General features: G+C 39.1%; 1 protein-coding gene across 1 annotated transcript in view; it reads right to left on the bottom strand.

Annotated features, from left to right (window-relative positions):
• The window catches only part of LOC114108689 (prolyl 4-hydroxylase subunit alpha-2-like), a gene marked incomplete at its 5' end in the record, with an annotated part of 58,081 nt that overhangs the window by 16,471 nt on the left and 19,263 nt on the right, over nucleotides 1-22,347 (bottom strand). The window contains 3 exon segments of the mRNA XM_027970579.3: nucleotides 7,248-7,313; nucleotides 8,654-8,707; nucleotides 9,191-9,276. Of these exon segments, the coding sequence (XP_027826380.2) occupies nucleotides 7,248-7,313; nucleotides 8,654-8,707; nucleotides 9,191-9,276 (206 nt within the window).

The following is a 22,347-nucleotide window of genomic DNA, read 5'->3' as shown; positions in this document are numbered from 1 at the left end:
GTACTATCCCAACAATTTATAGGCTCAGTGAAATCCCTATAAAATTCCAACTCCCTTGTTCATATAAATGAAAAAAACCTATCCTAAAGTTCCTGTAGAAATGCAAGGGACCCAGAATAGCCAAAAATCTTGGAAAGGAAAAATAAAGTTGAAGTACACATTCATTGATTTCAGAACTTACAGTAAGGAAAGAACAATCTTTTCAACAAATGGTTCTGGGACAAATGGATATCTAAGTGCACGAGAATGAAGTTGGACCCACAGCTCACCACATGCAAAAATTAACTCGGGAAGTTCCCCGGTGGTTAAGATTCCAGGCTTTCACTGCTGTGGCCTAGGTTCAATCCCTGGTAGGGGAATTGAGATCCCATAAGCTGCATGGCACAGCCAAAAAAGAAGTTGACTCAAAATGTATCAAACTTAAATACAACAGCTAAAATGATAAAAACTCTTAAGAGAAAATACAGGTATAATATTTGTGACCTTGGATCAAGCAATGGTTTCTTAGGTGTGACATATAAATTATAAGTAACCAAAGGGAAAAGAACAGATTAACTGGACTTCATTAAATTTAAAAACTTTTGTGCATCAAAAGACACCATTAAGGAAAGTCACAATGGGAGAAATATTTTCAGGTTATATATCTGATAAAGTTCTAGTATTCTGGATATAAAAGAGAATACATGAAACTCAATAAAAAGACAACCTAATTTTAAAATGGACAATGGATTTAAATATATCTCCAATGAAGATAAAGAACTGGCCAATAAAAACATAAAAAGATGATCAACATCATTAGGCATTATGCAAATGCAAATATAGGCAAAAAGAAGATATATCACTCACCATAGGATGGCTATAAAAATAAAAAGCAGAAAATATAATAAGTGTTGACAAGAGTGTGAAGAAATGGTAACAGTCATACACTGATGATGGGAAAGTAAAACGGTACTGTCACTGGAGGAAGCAGTGTAACAGTTGCTATAAAAGTTAAACACAGTTACCATATGACCCAGTAATTCTACTCCTAGGATAACCAAGAGAATTTAAAATATCTGTTCACACAAAAATTTGTACATAAATCTTTTTGGTAGCATAATTCACAGTAGTTGAAAAGTCAAAACTCAAATGCTCAGCAAATGATAGATAAACAAAATATGCCATATCTATACAATGGCATATTGTTTAGCTCTAAAAATGTATTGAAATACATGCTACAACATGGATGAACCTTGAAAATACTAAGGGAAAGAAAACAGACACAAAAGCCTGTATATGATTTTGTTTGTATGAAATGTTCAGAATAAATAAATCCACACAGGCAGAAAACAGAGTAATGCTTGCCAGGGACTGAGAAGGGAAAAAGAAGGGGAGAATGTGAATTACTGTTAAAAGGACACAGGGTTTGTTTGGGGGGTGATGGAAACATCATGGAATTATATTAATGATTGTTGCATCACCATGTTGTGCAATACACTAAAAATCATCGAATTATATACGTAAAAGGGTGAAATTTATGGTATATAAATTACATCTCAATAAAAATTTTTAAGAGGATAGATTTACCCCATTTACGAACATGGTAGAAAGGTCTCAGCCTTGTAAAACCAGGTGCATATCCCTCAGGATCTACTTTCATTCTCCTTCTGGTCACTATACCAATAACTGAAATCAAGTTACAGCATAACCTAACTAAAGAAGTAGTGGGCCTAATAAGGGAAAAACACACTGTATACTGAAGAAGCTACAGAAACTGAGTTAACATATTCCATCAGGATCTAATTATTGGGTCTGGATTCTAAGGATGTTGGTGGGAGGTAGGGATGGGGCCCGTCACATGTAAAACTGGCACAGGTCTGTGTTTATCTTTACCATGCATCACATCTCTTTTCACACAATGTGAAGCACTCACAGCTGTAATCATTTGGGTGATTTCCAAAACACTGCATTTCAGCACCATTTCTAATAGTAATATATTTTCAGTTTGCACCCACATTTTGAGCTAATTCATTAATGATTGGAAGACTATATGCTAACATGGCAATACTACCCAAATAATCTACTGGTTCAGTACAATTCCTATAAAAATCCCAACTTCCTTGTTCACATGAATGGAAAAGTCTACCATAAAGTTCCTGCTGGGCCAGCCCTATCTTATGACATGGTAGATATGACAGACAAGAACCCAATGGGCAGCTTTGTTGCATAATCACTTCATATTTCAAGCTTAAACACTTAATTTCTACCACAAATACTCCATTTCTAACTTTCCTGCTACAGTATGCACTTAAAGTTGGCCAACTTTCTGTTTTAGCTGTGAACAGACAGAGGCAGATTATGGGATATGCTGCTCTGGACCAACTACTGGATATTTAAAGACAAATGTGGTAGGATCCTGAATTTTCACAGTCTTTAATAGTTATGATCGAATGGTCAGCTGATCCCATCACAGTCTACCACCCCAAAAAATAGTAGCTTGACAGAGTAGAGATCTCTTAAAGATTCCAGTAAGGTGTTAGCTTGAACATTCTAATTATATTCTACGAGGACAAGGTCATCTTTCAGGATACATTCTATATCCCCAAATCAATAACTATAATATGCAGAATACATGGGTCTGGGAACCCTGGGATGAAAATTCGAATGGCTCCACTTCATGCCATTCAGAGTGATTCACCTGGAGAATTTCTGTTTCCTATAGGCTCTATTGATCTCGAGCTACCACTACCAAACAAGGTAACAATTAGCCATGTATATCTGTTTAAATTTTAAAATGTAATTAAAAATTAAGTTCCTTAGTTGTACTAGTCATATTTCAAGTGCTCAACAGCTACATGAGACAGTGGCTACCATAATAAATAGCACAAGCACTATTCATTTCCATTACTGTAGAATGTTCTATTGGATAGCATTACTCTACAGGACCTGATTACCAGAATAGAAAACTTCTACCAGGGGATACAGAGAATCCTACTGAAATTTAAGCTATGGCTATGGCACTGTCCCTTTAAGCACTTCATGCCAAGAGACCAGGAAGAAATAAAAGGAGTCACTTTTCTGACAGGGTCATTGACCCTGATCATCAAGAGGAAATAGTGCTGGGACTTCCCTGGCAGTCCAGTGGTTAAGACTCTGCACTTCTTCAGGGGGTATGGATTCTATCCCTGGTTGGGGCACTAAGAGTCCACATGGGGTGTGGTGTAGCCAAAACATTTTTTCTTTAAAGAAGGTAAGTGTTGCTGTTGCTATTACAGAATGGAAATAAGGAAAAATACGGTGCTCAGGTGATCCACTGGAGGGTTTCTTGGACTTGTCAAATTTTAATAGTAAAGGGACAAATGTTTCATTCATGCCCTCAAAACATAATGGTAAACAAGGCTCAGACATCTCAGGATGAGGGTTTGGGTCAGATTAACTGGTGTGCCACCCATTACAGCAGAGGTACAAGCCTGACACAGGAATAAAGAATACCTTCATATTTCCTGTGTAGTAACACGACAATGACTCAAGGTCCAAATGAGCATGCTCCCAATGCTTTGTTACTATGTACGTGTCTGGAAAACTGAACAACTACCATATCTAAGTGCTGGGAGATCAAGATTGTCTGAAAATGTCAGAAATTGGTGGCTGAAATTGAAAGAGCTACTTTCAAAATATTTCTTTGTGCTAAGTTTTTCTCTGTCTCAGACCTTTGCACTTGTTACACTCATCTTTCAGATCATTCACACAGCTAGCTCATTATTACCCCAATGTAATTTCCTTAAAAGAGATTTTCCCTAATCAACAAAATCTCCCAACATAGCTTATTTTTCTTAATACCACTATAATTAATTCCTTTATAAGACTTCTAAAATGTGCATTCATCTTATTAATAGAGTTTTAATTTTTCATATTTATTGTTAAATTACACCACTTGAATTTAATCTTCATAAGCGTGGACACTTTGGTGATTCTACTCACTGCAACATTCTCAGCACCTAGTAATAATCAATGCCCCCTGTTGGCTCAGACGGTAAAGCACCTGCCTACAATGTGGGAGACCTGGGTTCGATCCCTGGGTCGGGAAGATCCCCTGGAGATGGAAATGGCAACCCACTCCAGTACTCTTGCCTGGAAAATCCCATGGACTGAGAAGCCTGGTAGGCTACAGCCCATGGGGTCGCGAAGAGTTGGACACGACTGAGTGACTTCACTTTCACTTTCACTTTCAGTACACTGTAGGTGCCAATGTGTGCGTGCTAAGTTGCTTCAGTCCTGTCCAACTCGTTGTGACCCTATGGACCGTTAGCCCGACAGACTCCTCTGTCCATAGGATTCTCCAGGCAAGAATACTGAAGTGGGTTGCCATGCCCTCCTCAAGGGGATCTTCCTGACCCAGAGATCAAACCCACATCTCCTGTGGCTCCTGCATTGCAGGCAGATTCTTTACCACTGAGCCACCAGGGGAACTGTAGGTGCTAATACATAGTTTCTTTCTTTTTTGCCAATAAATATTTTCTAATTGACTGTTGCAGAGGCTAACAAAACTGGATTAGAAATTGGGACAGGTTATTTCGATACCTTTAACTAACCAACAAATCAATGGGGATAAAAAACCTAAAAGCAACAACTTGCCAAATATACACAGCTAGTTTCTAGCAGATTCAGCATCAGAACTTTTCAAGATTGCTGGGGGAAATATCAATAACCTCAGATATGCAGATGACACCACCCTTATGGCAGAAAGTGAAGAAGAACTAAAAAGCCTCTTGATGAAAATGAAGGAGGAAAGTGAAAAAGTTACCTTGAAGCTCAACATTCAGAAAACTAACATCATGGCATCTGGTCCCATCACTTCCTGGGAAATAGATGGAGAAACAGTGGAAACAGTGGCAGACTTTATTTTTGGGGGCTCCAAAATCACTGCAGATGGTGACTGCAGCCATGAAATTAAAAGAAACTTACTCCTTGGAATAAAAGTTATGACCAACCTAGATGGCATATTCAAAAGCAGAGACATTACTTTGCCAACAAAGGTCCGTCTAGTCAAGGCTATGGTTTTTCCAATGGTCATGTATGGATGTGAGAGTTGGACTGTGAAGAAAGCTGAGTGCTGAAGAATTGATGCTCTTGAGAGTCCCTTGGACTGCAAGGAGATCCAACCAGTTCATCCTAAAGGAGATCAGTCCTGGGTGTTCATTGGAAGGACTGATGCTGAAGCTGAAACCCCAGTACTTTGGCCACCTGATGTGAAGAGCTGACTCATTGGAAAAGATCCTGATGCTGGGAGGGATCAGGGGCAGGAGGAGAAGGGGATGACAGAGGATAAGATGGGTGGATGGCATCACCGACTCGATGTACATGAGTTTGGGTAAACTCTGGGAGTTGGTGATGAACAGGGAGGCCTGGCGTGCTGCGATTCATGGGGTTGCAAAGAGTTGGACACAACTGAGCGACTGAATTGAACTGAACTGAAAAGGCCCTGCCCTTTCCACTGAATCATCTATATAAAAGTAAACAATAAATACTGCAACTGTTCCAAGAATGTGGCAAGCAGCATATACATAAGGCAAAGAAAGTGAACTATAATTAGTGCTCATGTGCTCAGTCATGACCGACTCTTTGTGACCCCATGGACTGTAGCCCACCAGGTTCCTCTGTCCATGGGATTTTCCAGGCAAGAATATTAGAGTGGGTTGCCATTTCCTTCTCCAGGAACTATAATTAGTATCAACTTTAAATACCATAACTGCCATCTCTTGTCTATTTAACTATGAAAGAAGCAAACAGAATAACTTCCAAATATCTGTGGCAGTAGCAAAGACTGGGAGAGCTAGGAATATAGTTAATTCACAAGAGAACTCAAACTACATTTCTTTACCACCTTCTCTTCTAAATCCTTGACCAATGTTTGTTAACATACCATAAAAGCATTGCTCCACTGTTCATGCTGGAGAAAAGATGTGGGGTAACTGTTCCAAATAATCTGTATCTAGAATATTAGGCCTAAAATGCCTTACACTGATTTTGTAATTAATGATTTTTCTCATTTTATCTTGGCGAAAACAGGAAATTCACACATTGTGACTACTGCCCGTTGGAACTAAAGTACACCACTCATATCCATTTTCTAAGTTATAATCACTCATTGAAACAAATAAAACAAGTCATATTCAAAAAATTCCCGAAAGAACATTCTTTGTCCAAATTAAGCTTTTTTTCTTATTAATAATGATGATTAAAAGAACAGGAAGGATCTTCATGTTGTACCAACCTCAAATTGGGTATGACAGAATTTCAATATTGACAATCATTTCCTTCCAAAAGGAATGAATAAGAATGAGAGAGAAACCTTTCCCCCTGGAAGCCGTCTTTGTTGTTGTTGTTCAGTCGCTAAGACATGTCCGACTCATGGCGACCCTATGGACTGCAGCACACCAGGTTCCCCTCTCCTTCCCTGTCTCCCAGAGTTTGCTCATATTCATGTCCATTGAGTCAGTGATGCTATCTAACTTCCCATTCTCTACCACCCTTCTCTCCTCTTGCCCTCAATCTTTCCCAGAATCAGTCTTTTCAAATGACTTGGTTCTTCACATCAGATGGCCAAATTATCGGAGCTTCAGTTTTAGCATCAGTCCTTTCAATGAATATTCAGGGTAGGTTTCCTTTAGTAGTCATTAGTGATGAGCAAAAGTCTCTGGGATGTCCCTCACAAAAGTGAGGTCTAAATCTGCTATAACTTGGGAACAATTTTTGGAAATTTTAAAAGTAAGTGTGATAATACCAGAGTATTATTTGATATAATATGGGTAGAGAAGGAAAGACAGTAGAAAAATGTCTGTTATACACCTCTAGGAATCCTGAGGGCTTTTTCCCCTCATTGCTTATTTTAAAATTAGCTTAAAAAATTAAACAATTACTTAAAGAAAATGAAAAAATTAGCCCTAGTGCAGAGGAGGAAATCACACCTGACTGTCAAAACAAATGGTTCTAGATCTTCAGCCCTCAATGAAGAGACTGACAATGTTAAGGAGTAACCGAATGACTCCCCCAGGGGATTCTGCATCTCTTCCCTTTCCCTCTTTCCCCCTCTACTTTTAATCACTAAGTGATAGTAGTTCCCTTACAAGGTTGATCATTAGAATCTACTGCAGTGTTTTAAAAAATACAAATTTCTGGATTGAAGTCCTCAATGTTTCGTTCAGTGGTGATGCTTCCAGCTCATGCTTAATGTGTCTAGGGGACAAGTCCATACTGACCATACTTACATAGTTCATGAATGTGGCCACGCGATTCCCCGTCACAATAAATTCCAAAGGGTTACTGTCAAAGTCCTGTGAAATTTATGTAAAAGTGAATAAACAGGTCTTAAGCTTAACTAATTAAGAAAAGAAGCATGAACAATAGTTGCTTTCCCAACCATTATGAGAATGAGAAACTCATCTTAGCCAAATGGAGGTCACCCTGCTCCTCAAGGATGGATACAATCATATAGGCAGGTGAGACTGGAATCCAGACAGAAAGGGCAGATATGGGAACTAAGTGTTACATTCAAAGAACAAACCACTAATCCACTTATTTTTGCATGGTGGAGACAGAAAACTCAACAAAGGAAGTGGGTCAGAAAAGATGACTAAGAAGGAATGCATGCCACTCTAGAAAACATTTGATCCTAGAGCTGGATAAGTCAGGAACATTTCAGAGTGGAATCACAAAGAGGTCTTATCCATCTATAGGAACAGACTGGCTTTTGCTTTCAAGATCTATATCATTTCCTCAGTAAAAGCTATTCCCACAACATCAAGAATATGGTTTCACAGATTCCTGTAACCAGTGGGTCAATCTACACTGTAGAGACAGGTACTTTCAGACTATATTCTGGCAGCAGTGAGAGAGGGCTTTGATTCTAGGGACACCTTCTTATGAAGGGACAGTTTTAAAGGAACAATCTTAGCTTACACCTAAGCTCCCCCAGGAAATCTTTTCTGAACATTTAGACTGAATGCCTGTTCACTGGGTCTCAGGACACTGTGCCCATACCTTCTTTATAGCACTTACTAAGTAACTTAGAAAGTAACTATTCACACGCATGACTTGCAAAAAAATATGCCTCTGTTTGAAAATGGGAATTTTTTTTTCTTTGCCTTCCTATCCCTAGATCGTAGGAGAATAACCAGGATATTAAAAGTGCTGAAGAAACATTTGGTGTTTTGTTTGCTGATTCAGCTTGTCATTCCCAGAGTACAAATACCAATCTTCTCTCAGTGTCTGGTTCAGCCATACAAGGGGCTTATGTGAGGCTGAAGTACTGGCACTCAAAGCAACTGACTCAAGTGCTCCTCCTATCAACAGAGGAATGAGGTCTGCCTGAAGAGACCAAGGAACCTTCTAGCACAAGAGAGGGGACACAGGTATGAGGAAAAGACTATGTAGCTCTCTCTCCATCACTTTCTACCCCAAGAATTCATCTTAAGTCCAGGTGCCTAGTGGAGGCAGCACCACACTAGAAGACAATAAAATCTGTTTTCTCTTCTGTCCAATTTTAAGACAGTCCCCAAAGATTTATCCTTGAGAATTTAGATGACCCTGAGGTAGAAGCCAAACATTCCATGTGAGTTGGTACCTTTTCCTGCCACTCGAAACACAGCCCAAAAGAACGATGTTTTGCTCTTACCAAAAAAGAATCCACATGAGGTTCATAGTGTCCTCCAATGCCATAATCAGCAACCTGGCAGTTAAAAAAAAACAAACATGGTTAGCTGTGGGAAACCTCCAAGCCAGCTCAAGAACTCTGCATTCCCAAGCCTGCTCCTAAATGAAGACTGAAAAGCAGTTTACCTAGCACCTGCATCTGGACCAGGAAACTAAGGATCAGAAAAAATATGGAATTTACCTAAGGTGACACAGACAGAAAGTCACAAAGCTTGAATTCCTACCCAGGCTTTTTGATTCCTGAGGTCCATGCTCTTAAACTCTCCACCATTTTTGCCCAAATGAAAAAACAAGCAACAATCAGGCTGGGTAAGTTTCTGTGGGAAAGGGCATAGACGTGGGGCCCCCAACATTTCAAGACCCATGTCCTCAGGCTGGAGAATGGAAAGCTTTTCAGGGCAGAGATAACTATGGCTCAAGTGCCTGATTAGAAAGGACAAGAAAAGGGGACAGGACAGGACACAGATTTCATAATCAGGTTGACTCAGATACCTCATACCTGGAGAAATTCGGCTGTTTCATCTGACAGCCCAGTGATGAGCTAAATCCTGCGATTCACTTGGCCAATCACAGGGTCTTCTTCTTCTGTTAGAAATACACTGGATGGAGAAAATCAGATAGAAGACAGGGGCATGGGGCAAGGAGAAAAGGGGATCAATGAAAAAAGAGTCAGGAGAAAAAGATGGGGTAGAAAAGGAAGTGGAGAGGACGAAGGGGTTGGAGATCATTCCTCTCACCTCAGGACACTGTCACAGCTGTCATTTCCAGCTCAGAAATGCCATATGGTGATGTTTAGAATCCCTACAATGTCAGCATTCACAGGAGCCTTTTAACTCATCCCTTCCAACCTTCTGATCTCTTAGCAATTATATTGGGACAATACTGAGAGGGTAAACTGGCCAAGTTTATACAGTCAGCAAGGGCAGAGGTAGGACTATAACTCAAGTCATCAAGATTTTAGTCCTGTGCTTTTTTGGTGAGACAACAAGATCTCCCAAAATTTTAAATAAAACTAAAAACTGATCAAACCACGATAAAAATTTGAATATATAATTTAAGTTAGAAAAAAATCATTCTTGGGTCCATGAACAAACACAACCCACATGTATAAACATATGTGCATAGTTGCTCAGTCCTGTCCAACTCTTTGCAACCCCGTGGACTTTAGCCTGCCAGGCTCCTCTGTCCATGCGATTCGCCAGGCAAGAATACTGAATTGGGCTGCTGTTTCTTTCTCCAAGGGATCTTCCTGACACAGGGACCAAAGCTAGGTCTCCTACATTGCAAGCAGATTCTTCACCATGTGTGCCACAAAGGAAACCTCATACACAGATGCACACTTATAAGCCCACATGGAGGTATGCACACAGTCACAGCTAAGGACAGTGTGAGAGACAAACAGTAAACAAAAGGAGAGACATGAAGTGAACACCCAGGTCAGAGAAATCTCACATATATGAGTAGGGTGATTGGGAGAGATGCCAAACCATACTATGCCCAGATTACCTTTGGCTGATTCTTTGTTTGGATGACTGGGGAGAACGTGAAGTGAGGCTAAAGACTCTGGATCATTTCATCTAGGAAATAAAATCTGAGAATGAATTTAGTCTCACTTCACCTCTATCTGCTTATGTCCAAAGACTCTAGACATAGAACTATCATTCATTCATTCATTAATTTATTGTTTTTAAAACTTATTATGAGCTATTTTAAAGCATACAGAGACCTATGAGGAATAATACAGCAGATCCATAGGTACCCTAACTCAGGCCTACCAATTTTTGGCATTGGTCAGAAGATGCAGAAACTACCTACCTACACAATACCTATATAAAAGACTTTCTTTCTTTCTTCACTAATAAGATAATCCTGATTTTATTTAAGATACCAATGTGCCCAGAAAAAAAGATTGTATCTTCTCATCTCACTTGTATTCTGTGAGCATGTGCAAAGTTGCCTCCATTGTGTCCACTTCTGTGTGACCCTATGGACCATAGCTTGCCAGGCTGCCCTGTCCATGGGATTTTCCAGGCAAGAATACTGGAGTGGGTTGCCATGCCCTCCTCCAGGAGATCTTCCTGACCCAGGGATTAAATCCAGGTCTCTTATGCCTCCTGCAAAGAATCACTATCCCCAAATTGTTAGTGCTTATTTACCCTGGAACATATTTTTATATATTTATTATTAATGTATTAAAAGTGAATATAAATAGTATTTTTCCATGTACTTTATATAAATTGTATCATACTAAACATAATCTTCTATAACATGGTTTTTAACTTAGTGTTTGTTTTCTGAGAGATCCATGAGAACAATTTGTTTGTATTTTTTTTTTAATTTACTCATTTCCACTCCAGCTAAGTCATGGGTTGTATGCATAGTTCATGAATTATTCATTTCCCTTTGATGAACATTCAGATTTGTAAAAACCTTTATATTACATCTCCCTGTCCACATGTACAAGTGTTTCACTAGAGTACGTGTACAAGTGTTTCACTAGTGGTCTGTATACCCCTAAAGTATGCAAATTTTAGCAGAAATACACAGGAACTGATTTTCAGATATTCAAGTGCTATATATACACTTAAACAGCTTTGCTATTTCTCTCTCTTTTTAAAAAACATTTATTCATTCATTTAGTTGCAATGTGCAAGATCTAGTCCTGTGACCAGGGATTGGACACAGGTCCCCTGCAGGTCTTAGCTACTGGACCCATCAAGGAAGTCCCTCAATTTTTCCTTTCAAATAGTCCTTCCCTTCACTCTTCAAAAGAAAGGTCTAGTAGTGTTCATGCACATAAAATTTTATAATAGTGTATACGTCCCAAGTGTAAGAACTAGGGCATCAAAAAAAGGAACAACATGAAATACAGCTTCAGTGAAGCCTCCTCTAGGTTAACGAAGACACTCATTAACTCACAGTATGGTTTCCTGTACCTAAGTATCTGGTTAACTGTATAGTATTTAGAAATGGGGTATTTTGGGCCCTTGCTGGGATGCTCTGAATAAAAATGTTTGTAAAGCAGGACACTATAACTGATAAAAATTTGAGTTTCATAATTTGGCCTCTTCTATTCCTTGATTATTTTCAAAGAAGGCTTTCAAGTAGTCTTGTGGGATGAAGGGTCTGGTGAGGTTCTAGTAAAGGTCTAGTAAGGGTCAAGTGAGTAGTGAGAATGAATATTTCTCTGCAAAGTGGTGGCAATTCTTTTCCACTATTCTTAACATTCATCCCTAGTATATGTCACTTATTATAAAGAAAAGGAAATTCAAACACCTAAAAAAGTCCAAAGTCTAGGTTGGTAACATTGATTATTTCAATAGTAAAAGGCTGTCAACAATTATATTCTTCTAAATGCAATTCCTCCCACATAGCTTCCAAAAATCACCAATAAGGAAAGAAAACAAGATCACCCACAATGTAACTTGGAAACAGATACTACAAATTTCAATTTTCTTGTTAATGGGAAAATAAACACCAGATGTCAGCAAAGTGCTCCAAAGACATCTAAGCAAAGAATCCAAGGCAGCAGAAAGAATGAAAAGTACAGTATGGTCTTAATGATGGTGAAACAAATATTAATGGTAAACATCATATAAAGTAATCTAGGGTCTTCTTTCCAGAGGGAGGGGTCGTACTCTGAATAGGGAAATACTGACAGAAAAATATGAAACTTAGTGGATCAAAGGACTGCCTTTTGGATATTTTAAACACAAGAGCTTAGAAACTGTACTGAATCACAGGAAAGGCACTATTACTGGGGTAAAGGCAGTCTCAGAGAGTGAGATGGCTCTCATAGGTTTGGTGGTGAAGAGAAGTGGCTAAAAGTAAGGGACCCATGAAAGTTATAAATTAAGAAATAATCCAGAGTAGACAGACCAAAAATAATACCATTAATTAAACTGAATGCATTTCACTGTAGAAACAGAAGAGTAAACATGTAACATGAGATCAATGGTCCAGGAAAATATAACAAAAATAAACATGAACAAGAAAAAATAAAAAAGAACTCACTACCCATACAAGTTACTGTCAAAAAACATAAAATGAAAATGAAAACTTTTCAGGAGTTGAAAACACAAAATCACCCAGCCCTAGCCAAGAAACAGAAGAAAATTATAACAAAATACTATAACATTAAATATATTTAAGCATCTGTAACTATGAAAGAAAATTACAATTCATAAATTAAAAAGCTCAAATGGATATAGACAACAAAAGAATATATGAATTAGAAATTGATCATATTCAAAAAAGCTACAGAGAAAAAATAAAACAATACTTTGGCCACCTAATGTGAAGAGCCAACTCACTGGAAAAGACCCTGATACTGGGAAAGACTGAGGGCAGGAGGAGAACAGGGAAACAGAGGATGAGACTGTTGGATGGCATTACCAACTCAATGGACATAAGTTTGAGCAAACTCTGAGAGACAGTAAAGGACAGGGAAGCCTGGCGTGCTGTAGTTCATGGGGTGGCAAAGAGTTGGACATGACTAAGCGACTGAACAACAACATACTCCTAACAAACTGACCATTACCCAAGTAACTATAAACTCTGGGAAAAAATATGAAAAATAACTACCGGAAGGCACTGCAGATTAAACAAAAGCAGGCAGATTATGAATGGCAGTCAATCCTTAAAAGGCAAGAATGGTACAGGGTGATTTCCTATTTTTTAAATAGCTGTTAGACTTGGATGACCATAGGTGATACAGAACAGGAGAGCTAAAATTCTGAGAGAAAATCCAAAGTTTTTCTAACCTTAAACACATTACTGCTGCTGCTGCTAAGTCACTTCAGTCATGTCCGACTCTGTGTGACCCCATAGACGGCAGCCCACCAGGCTCCCCCGTCCCTGGGATTCTCCAGGCAAGAACCCTGGAGTGGGTTGCCATTTCCTTCTCCAATGCATGAAAGTGAAAAGTGAAAGGGAAGTCGCTCAGTCGTGTCCAACTCTTCGCGACCCCATGGACCTCAGCCTACCAGGCTCCTCTGTCCATGGGATTTTCCAGGCAAGAGTACTGGAGTGGGGTGCCATTGCCTTCTCCAGAAACACATTACATCAGTGCTTAAAAGTAGACTGAGTCACAACATGAGAGAAAACTGGTGATGGTGGTGGTTTAGTAGCTAAGTTGTGTCCAACTCTTTGCAACCCCATGAATTGTAGACCATCAGGCTCCTCTGTCCATGGGATTTCCCAGGCAAGAATACTGGAGTGGGTTGCTGAGAAAAAGAGAGGAACTTTCAAATACTAGGCATAAGCTCCGCCCAACTCTCACAGATCACCAAACAAAGCATATGTAGGTGAGACTGCAAGCATCCCAGCCAAGAATAAGAACTGAACTGCACAGAAAAGCTTGCAGTTTGTGTCAAACCAAGTTAACTTCCTGTATTAAAAACAAACAAGCTGTCCATTCCAAGATGGTGACACAGGATGCTCCTGAACTCACCTTCTCCCATGGACACACCAAATCTATAGCTACGTATAGAAAATTTTTCTCTGAAAGAAATCCAGAGGATGAGTGACAACTATGCATCAGGTGAACAAGAAAAACTCCACATCAAAAATGGTAAGAGAAGGGGAAATCCCTGGTGGTCCAGTGGTTATTACTCTGCACTCCCATCGTAGGGCGTACAGGTTTGATTTCTGGTCAGGGAACTAAGATTCTGCAAGCTGCATGGTGTGACCAAAAGATAAATAAATAAATAAAAATTTTAAAAATAGTAAATGAGGACAAAATCACAGACAGAGAGAAAAACTAATGGTTATCAATGGGAGAGGGAAGGGGGGGGGCAAAGTAGGGGTAAGGAATTAAGAGGTATTCACCTGAAACAGGTATATTTATATACTTTAAAAGCTGCTGCCAGAGGGTCCAGCTTACAATCAGCCTGCACCCAGAGGCTGACTGATATCCTTTCCTTTGGACACTAACAGCTCTTGGTACACCTTCAAATACTAGAAGCCACTAAGAGCAAATAAGGCTGCTTAGACAATCACAAACATTTGAGAAAAAAAACAAGAGCTAGGTCATGGTTTAATGACAAGGTTCATCTCCTACACAAGACTAAAGTGTAGGAAGTGACCAAATACCTTAAACTGCTAATGGAAAAAAATGAAAACCAAGAATACTCTACCCAGAAAGGTTGTTTTTCAAATTTTAATAAGAAATAAAGAGTTATCCACACAACCAAAAGATGAAGGAAATCATCACAAATATATCAGTATTACAAGAAATGTTAAAGGGAACTCTAAATTGAAATGAAAGGGCACCAAGTAACAAAAAAAATTTGAAGTATAAATCTCACTGGTAAAGGTAAATATAGTTAAATTCAAATAATCTAACACTGTAATGGTGGTGGGTTAATCACTGATAATCTACTGTAAAGATTAAAACACAAAGGTAGTAAACTATAATTATAATAATGTGTCAATGTATACGCAAGATAAAAAGATGTAGATTTTGACATCAAAAAGAGAAATAATGGGTAGGGGAGAGTTAAAATACAGGGCTTTAAAATGCATTCAAACTTATGCTGTTATTAAAACAGACTGTTAGTGTGGAGATTCCTTAAAAAATTGCAAATAGAACTACCTTATGACCCAGCAATCCCACTTCTGGGCATACACACCGAGGAAACCAGAATTGAAAGAGACACATGTACCCCAATGTTCGTCGCAGCACTGTTTATAATAGCCAGGACATGGAAACAACCTAGATGTCCATCAGCAGATGAATGGATAAGAAAGCTGTGGTACATATACACAATGGAGTATTACTCAGCCGTTAAAAAGAATACATTTGAATCAGTTCTGATGAGATGGATGAAACTGGAGCCAATCATACAGAGTGAAGTAAGCCAGAAAGAAAAACACCAATACAGTATACTAACACATATATATGGAATTTAGGAAGATGGCAATGACGACCCTGTATGCAAGACAGCAAAAAAGACACAGATGTGTATAACAGACTTTTGGACTCAGAGGGAGAGGGAGAGGGTGGGATGATTTGGGAGAATGGCATTGTAACATGTATACTATCATGTAAGAATCGAATCACCAGTCTATGTCCGACGCAGGATACAGCATGCTTGGGGCTGGTGCACGGTGATGACCCAGAGAGATGTTATGGGGAGGGAGGTGGGAGGGGGGTTCATGTTTGGGAACGCATGTACACCCGTGATGGATTCATGTCAATGTATGGCAAAACCAATACAGTATTGTAAAGTAAAATAAAGTAAAAATTAAAATTAAAAAATAAATAAATAAAACAGACTGTTATAAACACAAGATGGGGTTTATGTAAGCCTCATGGTAACCACAAAGCAAAAACCTATTGTAAGTATACAAAAAACAAACAAACAAAAAAACCTAGGCATACCACTATTTTAAAAAATCAAGAAGAGTGTAAGAGAAGAATAAAGGAATTCAAAAACAGCCAGAAAACAATTACCAAATGGCAGTAAGTCCATACCCATTGATAATTACTTTATATGTAAATGGACTAAATTCTCCAGTGAAAAGACATGCGATGGATGAATGGATAAAAAAACAAGACCCAGAAATATGCTGCCTACCACAGACTCACTTCACCTTTATGGAAATACACTGACTAAAAGTGAAGGGATATAAAAATACAGTCTATACAATGGAAACCAAAAGAAAGCTGAGAGAGGTATACTTATTCTAGATAAAACAGACTTTAAGACAAAGACTATAATAAGAGACAAAAAGGTCATTGTATTATACAATGATAAAGTGGTCAGCCTAGTAAGAGGACATATCATTTGAAAATACTTATGGACCCAACACCAGGGCTTCCCTGGTGGCTAAGATAGTAAAGAATCTGCCTGCAATGTAGGAGACCCAGGCTTGATCCCTGGGTAGGGAAGATCCCCTGGAGAAGGAAATGGCAACCCACTGCAGTATTCTTGACTAGAGAATCCTATAGACAAAGGAGCCTACCTAGCAGGCTATAGTTCATGAAGTCACAAAGAGTCAGATACAACTCAGTGACTATCACACCATGCACCCAACACAGTAGCATCAAAACATAAAAAGATTTAAAGGGAACTATTGATAACAATACAATAATAACAGTAATTGTTGTTGTTCAATCACTAAGTTGGGTCCAACTCTTGGCAACCCTGTGGGCTGCAGCACTCCAGGCTCCCCTGTCCTTCACTGTCTCCTGGAGTTTGCTCAAATTCATGTCCATTGAGTTGGCAATGCCATGCAACAATCCCATCCTCTGTCGCCCCCTTATCCTCAGTTCTTCCCAGCATTATGGTCTTTTCCAGTGAGTTGGCTCTTTGCATTAAGTGGCCAAAGTATTGGAGCTTCAGCTTTCACATCAGTCCTTCCAACAAATATTCAAGGTTGGTTTCCTTTAGGATTGACTGGTTTGATCTCCTTGCAGTCCAAGGGACTCTCAAGAATCTTCTCTAGATTTAAAAGCATCAATTCTTTGGTGCTCAGCCCTCTTTATGGTCCAACTCTCACATCTGTACATGATCACTGGAAAAACCATAGCTTTGACTACATGGACCTTTGTTGGTAAAGTGACGTCTCTTCTTTTTAATATACTGTCTATGTTGGTCATAGCTTTTATTCCAAGGAGCAAGTTTTTAATTTCATGGTTGCAGTCACCATCTGCAGTGATTTTGGAGCCCAAGAAAAGAAAATCTGCCACCGCTTCAACTTTTTCCCTTTCTATTTGCTATGAGGTGATGTGACTGGATACCATGATCTTAGTTTTTTTAATGCTGAGTTTTAAGACAGTTTTTTCACTCTCTTCTTTCACCCTCATCAAGAGGCTCTTTAGTTCCTCTTTACTTTCTGCCGTTATAGTGATATTATCTGAATATCTGAGGTTGTTGACATTTCTCCCAGAAGTTTTGATTTTAGCTTGTGAGTCATTCAGCCTGGCATTTCACATGATATACTCTGCACAGAAGTTAAATAGTCAGAGTGACAATATACAGTCTTGTCATACTCCTTTCCGAATTATGAACCAGTACATTCTTCCATGTCTGGTTCTAACTGATGCTTACTGACCTACATACAGGTTTCTCAGGAAACAGGTAAGGTGGTCTGGTACTCCCATTTCTTTAAGAATTTCTGTAGTGATCCATAGTTTCTGGATCACTGGAAGGACTGTATCCATAGTTTTTTGGGCTTCCTTGATAACTCAGTTGGTAAAGAATCCGCCTGCAATGCAGGAGACCCTGGTTCAACTCCTGGGTTGGGAAGATCCGCTGGAGAAGGGATAGGCTACCCACTCCAGTATTCTTGGGCTTCTGTTGTGGCTCAGCTGGTAAAGAATCTGCCTGCAATGTGGGAGACCTGAGTTCAATCCCTGGGTAGGGAAGATCCCCTGGAGAAGGAAAAGCCTACCCACTTCAGTATTCTGGCCTGGAGTCCATGGGGTTGCAAAGAGTCAGACACAACTGAGTGACTTTCATAGTTTCTAGTGATCCATATGGTCAAAGGCTTTAGCACAGTCAATGAAGCAGATGTTTTTCTGGAATTCCCTAGCTTTCTCTATGATACAAAAAATGTTGGCAATTTGATTTCTGGTTCCTCTGTCTTTTCTCAACCCAGCTTGCACATCTAGAAGCTCTCTCAGTTCACATAGGCTTTTGAGCATAATCTTACCAGCATGTGAAATAAGCACAAGTATCCAGTAGTTTGAACATTCTTTGGCATTACCCTTTTGGGGGATTAGAATGAAAGTGTGATGCTGTAGAGAACAATAATGCATAGGAACTTGAATCAAGGTAAATTGGGCCTGGTTGAGTAGGAGATAGGAAGAGTGAACATCAACATCTTAGGAATCAGTGAACTAAAATGAACAGAAATGGGTGAGTTTAATTCAGACAACTATTAATATCTACTACTATGGGCAAGAATCCTTTAGGAGAAATGAAGTAGCCCTCATAGACAAAAAAAGAGTCTGAAATGCAATACTTGGGTGCAATCTCAAAAACAACAGAATGATATCAGTTTGTTTCCAAAGCAAACCATTCAAAAATAGTAGTAGTAGCAGACTTTAATACTCTGCTTTCATCATGGGTAGAACACACAGACAGAATCAGTAAGGAAACATTGAACTTACATTACACATTACACCAGAGGAATTTAACAGAACATTTTTAGGCCATTTCATTTAAAAGCAGCAGGATATACATTCTCCTCAAGCATATATGGAACATTCTCCAGTATACATGATATGTGATTCCCTGGTGGCTCAGAGGGTAAAGCGTCTGCGTGCAATGCAGGAGACGTGGGTTTGATCCCTGGGTCAGGAAGACCCCCCGGAGAAGGAAATGGCAAACCACTCCAGTACTCTTGCCTGGAAAATCCCATGGACAGAGAAGCCTGGTAGTAGATACAGTCCATGGGATCGCAAAGAATTGGACACGACTGAGCGACTTCACTTCACTATGCCACAAAACAACTCTTGATAAAGTTAAGAGGACTAAAATCATATCAAGCATCTTTTCCAATCACATTATGAAACTAAAAACTAACAGCAAGAACAAAGCTGGAAAATTCACATATATGGGCAGACTAAGCAACACACTGTTGAATAACCAGTGGGTCAAAGAAGAAGTCAATCAAGAAGATACTGAGAGAAATAAAATTAAAATATAATATATAAAACTTAAGGGATGCAGCAAAAGCAGTTCTAAGAAGAAAGCTCACAGCAATAAATGCCTGAATTAAGAAACAAGAGAACTCAAAATAACCTCATTATACACCTCAAGGAACTAGAAAGAGAAGAACAAATGAAGCCCAAAGCCAGTAGAAGGGAAAAAATAACAAAGCACAGAGTGAAAACAAATGAAACACAGACTAAAAAGACAATAGAAAGGGTCAATAAAACTAAGAGCTTTAAAAAAAAATGTAGACAAAACAGACAAACCTGTAGATAGATTCACCAAGAAAAAGAGAAGACTCAAATAAAATTAGAAAAGAAAGAGGAGGTGTTTCAACTGATACTACAGAAATACAAAGGTCCTTGAGAAATTATGTTGAACAAGAACAAACTGGGACAACCTTGAAGACATGATAAGTCCCTAGAAACATACAACCTACCAGGAATGTATCATGAAGAAATGGAAAATCTGAAAAGATCAATTACTAGTAAGAAGACTGACAATTATTTGAAAATTACCAACAAAAAGTTCAGGACCACAGGGCTTCACTGGTAAATTTGACTAAATACTAAAGAAATACTAATAACAATTCTTCTCAAACTCTCTCAGAATTTTCAGAGGGAATACTTCCAAACTTATTTTACTCTGGCAGCATTACATTGATACCAAAAAACTATAAGAAAAGAAAAATATACACCAATATCCTTGTTGAACAAAGATGTAAAACTCCTCAACAATCTATTCAGTTCAGTTCAGTCACTCAGTCTTGTCCAGCTCTTTGCGGCCTCATGGATCGAAGCACGCCAGGCCTCCCTGTCCATCACCAACTCCCGGAGTTCACTCAGACTTATGCCCATCAAGTCCGTGATGCCATCCAACCATCTCATCCTCTGTCGTCCCCTTCTCCTCCTGCCCCCAATCCCTCCTAGCATCAGAGTCTTTTCCAATGAGTCAACTCTTCACGTGACGTGGCTGAAGTACTAGAGTTTCAGCTTCAGCATCAGTCCTTCCAAAGAAATCCCAGGACTGATCTCCTTCAGAATGGATTGGTTGGATCTCCTTGCAGTCCAAGGGACTCTCAAGAGTCTTCTCCAACACCACAGTTCAAAAGCATCAATTCTTCAGCGCTAAGCCTTCTTCACAGTCCAACTCTCACATCCATACATGACCACAGGAGAAACCATAGCCTTGACTAGACGGACCTTAGTCGGCAAAGTAATGTCTCTGCTTTTGAATATGCTATCTAGGTTGGTCATAACTTTTCTTCCAAGGAGTAAGCATCTTTTAATTTCATGGCTGCAATCACCATCTGCAGTGATTTTGGAGCCCAAAAAATAAAGTCTGACACTGTTTCCACTGTTTCTCCATCTATTTCCCATGAAGTGATAGGACCGGATGCCATGATCTTCGTTTTCTGAATGTCGAGCTTTAGGCCAACTTTTCACTCTCCACTTTCACTTTTATCAAGAAGCTTTTTAGTTCCTCTTCACTTTCTGCCATAAGGATGGTGTCATCTGCATATCTGAGGTTATTGATATTTCTCCTGGCAATCCTGATTCCAGCTTGTGTTTCTTCCAGTCCAGCGTTTCTCATGATGTACTCTGCATATAAATCAAATAAGCAGGGTGACAATATACAGCCTTGATGTACTCCTTTTCCTATTTGGAACCAGTCTATTGTCCCATGGCCAGTTCTAACTGCTGCTTCCTGACCTGCATACAGATTTCTCAAGAGGCAGGTCAGGTGGTCTGGTATTCCCATCAATCTATTAGCAAAACAAATTATACAATACATTAGAAAGATCACACACCATGATCAAGTGGGACTTAACCCTGGAATGCAAGGATGGATAAATACTTGGAAATTAATCAATGTGAATCACATTAACAAAATGAATGGAAAAGTCATATGATCATTTCAATAGATGCAAAAAAACCATCTGACAAAATTCACCATCCATTCATGATCAAAAAAATTTCAGCAAATACAGAGGAAATATGCTCCAACATAAAAAAGGCCATATATGCCACGTCCACAACTAACAGCATACTCAACAGTGAAAATGTCAAAGATCTTCTCTAATCAGGAACAAGACAAGGATACCCACACTCATCATTTTTATTCAATATAGCACTAGAAGTTCTAGACAGAGCAATTAGGCAAGAAGAAGAAAAGAAAGGCAGTTGGAAAGGAAGAAGTAAAACTATCTCTATTTGCAGATACCATGATCTTTTTTTTTCACTGAAGTATAGTTAATTTGGGGGCTTTCTTTGTGGCTCATCTGGAAAAGAATCTGCCTGCAATGTGGGAGACCTGGGTTCAATCCCTAGGTTGGGAAGATCCCTGGAGAAGGGAAAGGCTACCCACTCCAGTTTCTGGCCTGGAGAATTCCACAGACCATATGGTCCATGGGGTCACAAAGAGTCGGACACAACTGAGCGACTTTCTCTTTGGGGCTTCCCTTTTGGCTCAGCTGGTAAAGAATCTGCCTGCAGTGTGGGAGACTTGGATTCAATACCTGGGTTGGAAAGATCTCCTGGAGAAGGGAAAAGCTACCTACTCCAGTATTCTGGCCTGGAGAATTCCATAGACTGTATAATCCACAGGGTCGCAAAGAGTCGAACATGACTGAGCAACTTTCATATAGCTAATTTAAAATGCTGTGTTGGTTTCTGTTGTATAGTGAAGTGAATCAGTTATATATATATTCAGTTATATATGTATACATATATTTTGTCTTTTTCATATTCTTTTCCACTATAGTTTAATATAAGATACTGAATATAGGTCCCTGTGCTATACAGAACCTTTTTGTTTATCTATTTCATATACAGTAATTTCTATCTGCTAATTCCAAACTCCTAATTTACTCCTCCCCCAGTCCCCTTTAGTAACTGTAAATTTGTTTCCTGTTTCTGTTTTATAAATAAGCTCATTTGTATCATACTTTAGATTCTACATTTAAGACATATTATATAATACTGTCTCTAAC

The sequence above is a fragment of the Ovis aries genome, chromosome 5 (assembly GCF_016772045.2).
Source record: "Ovis aries strain OAR_USU_Benz2616 breed Rambouillet chromosome 5, ARS-UI_Ramb_v3.0, whole genome shotgun sequence".
NCBI classification, from domain to species: Eukaryota; Metazoa; Chordata; class Mammalia; order Artiodactyla; family Bovidae; genus Ovis; species Ovis aries.
Note: the sequence above shows the minus strand (reverse complement) of the source record. Positions and strands in the feature narration are given on the sequence as shown.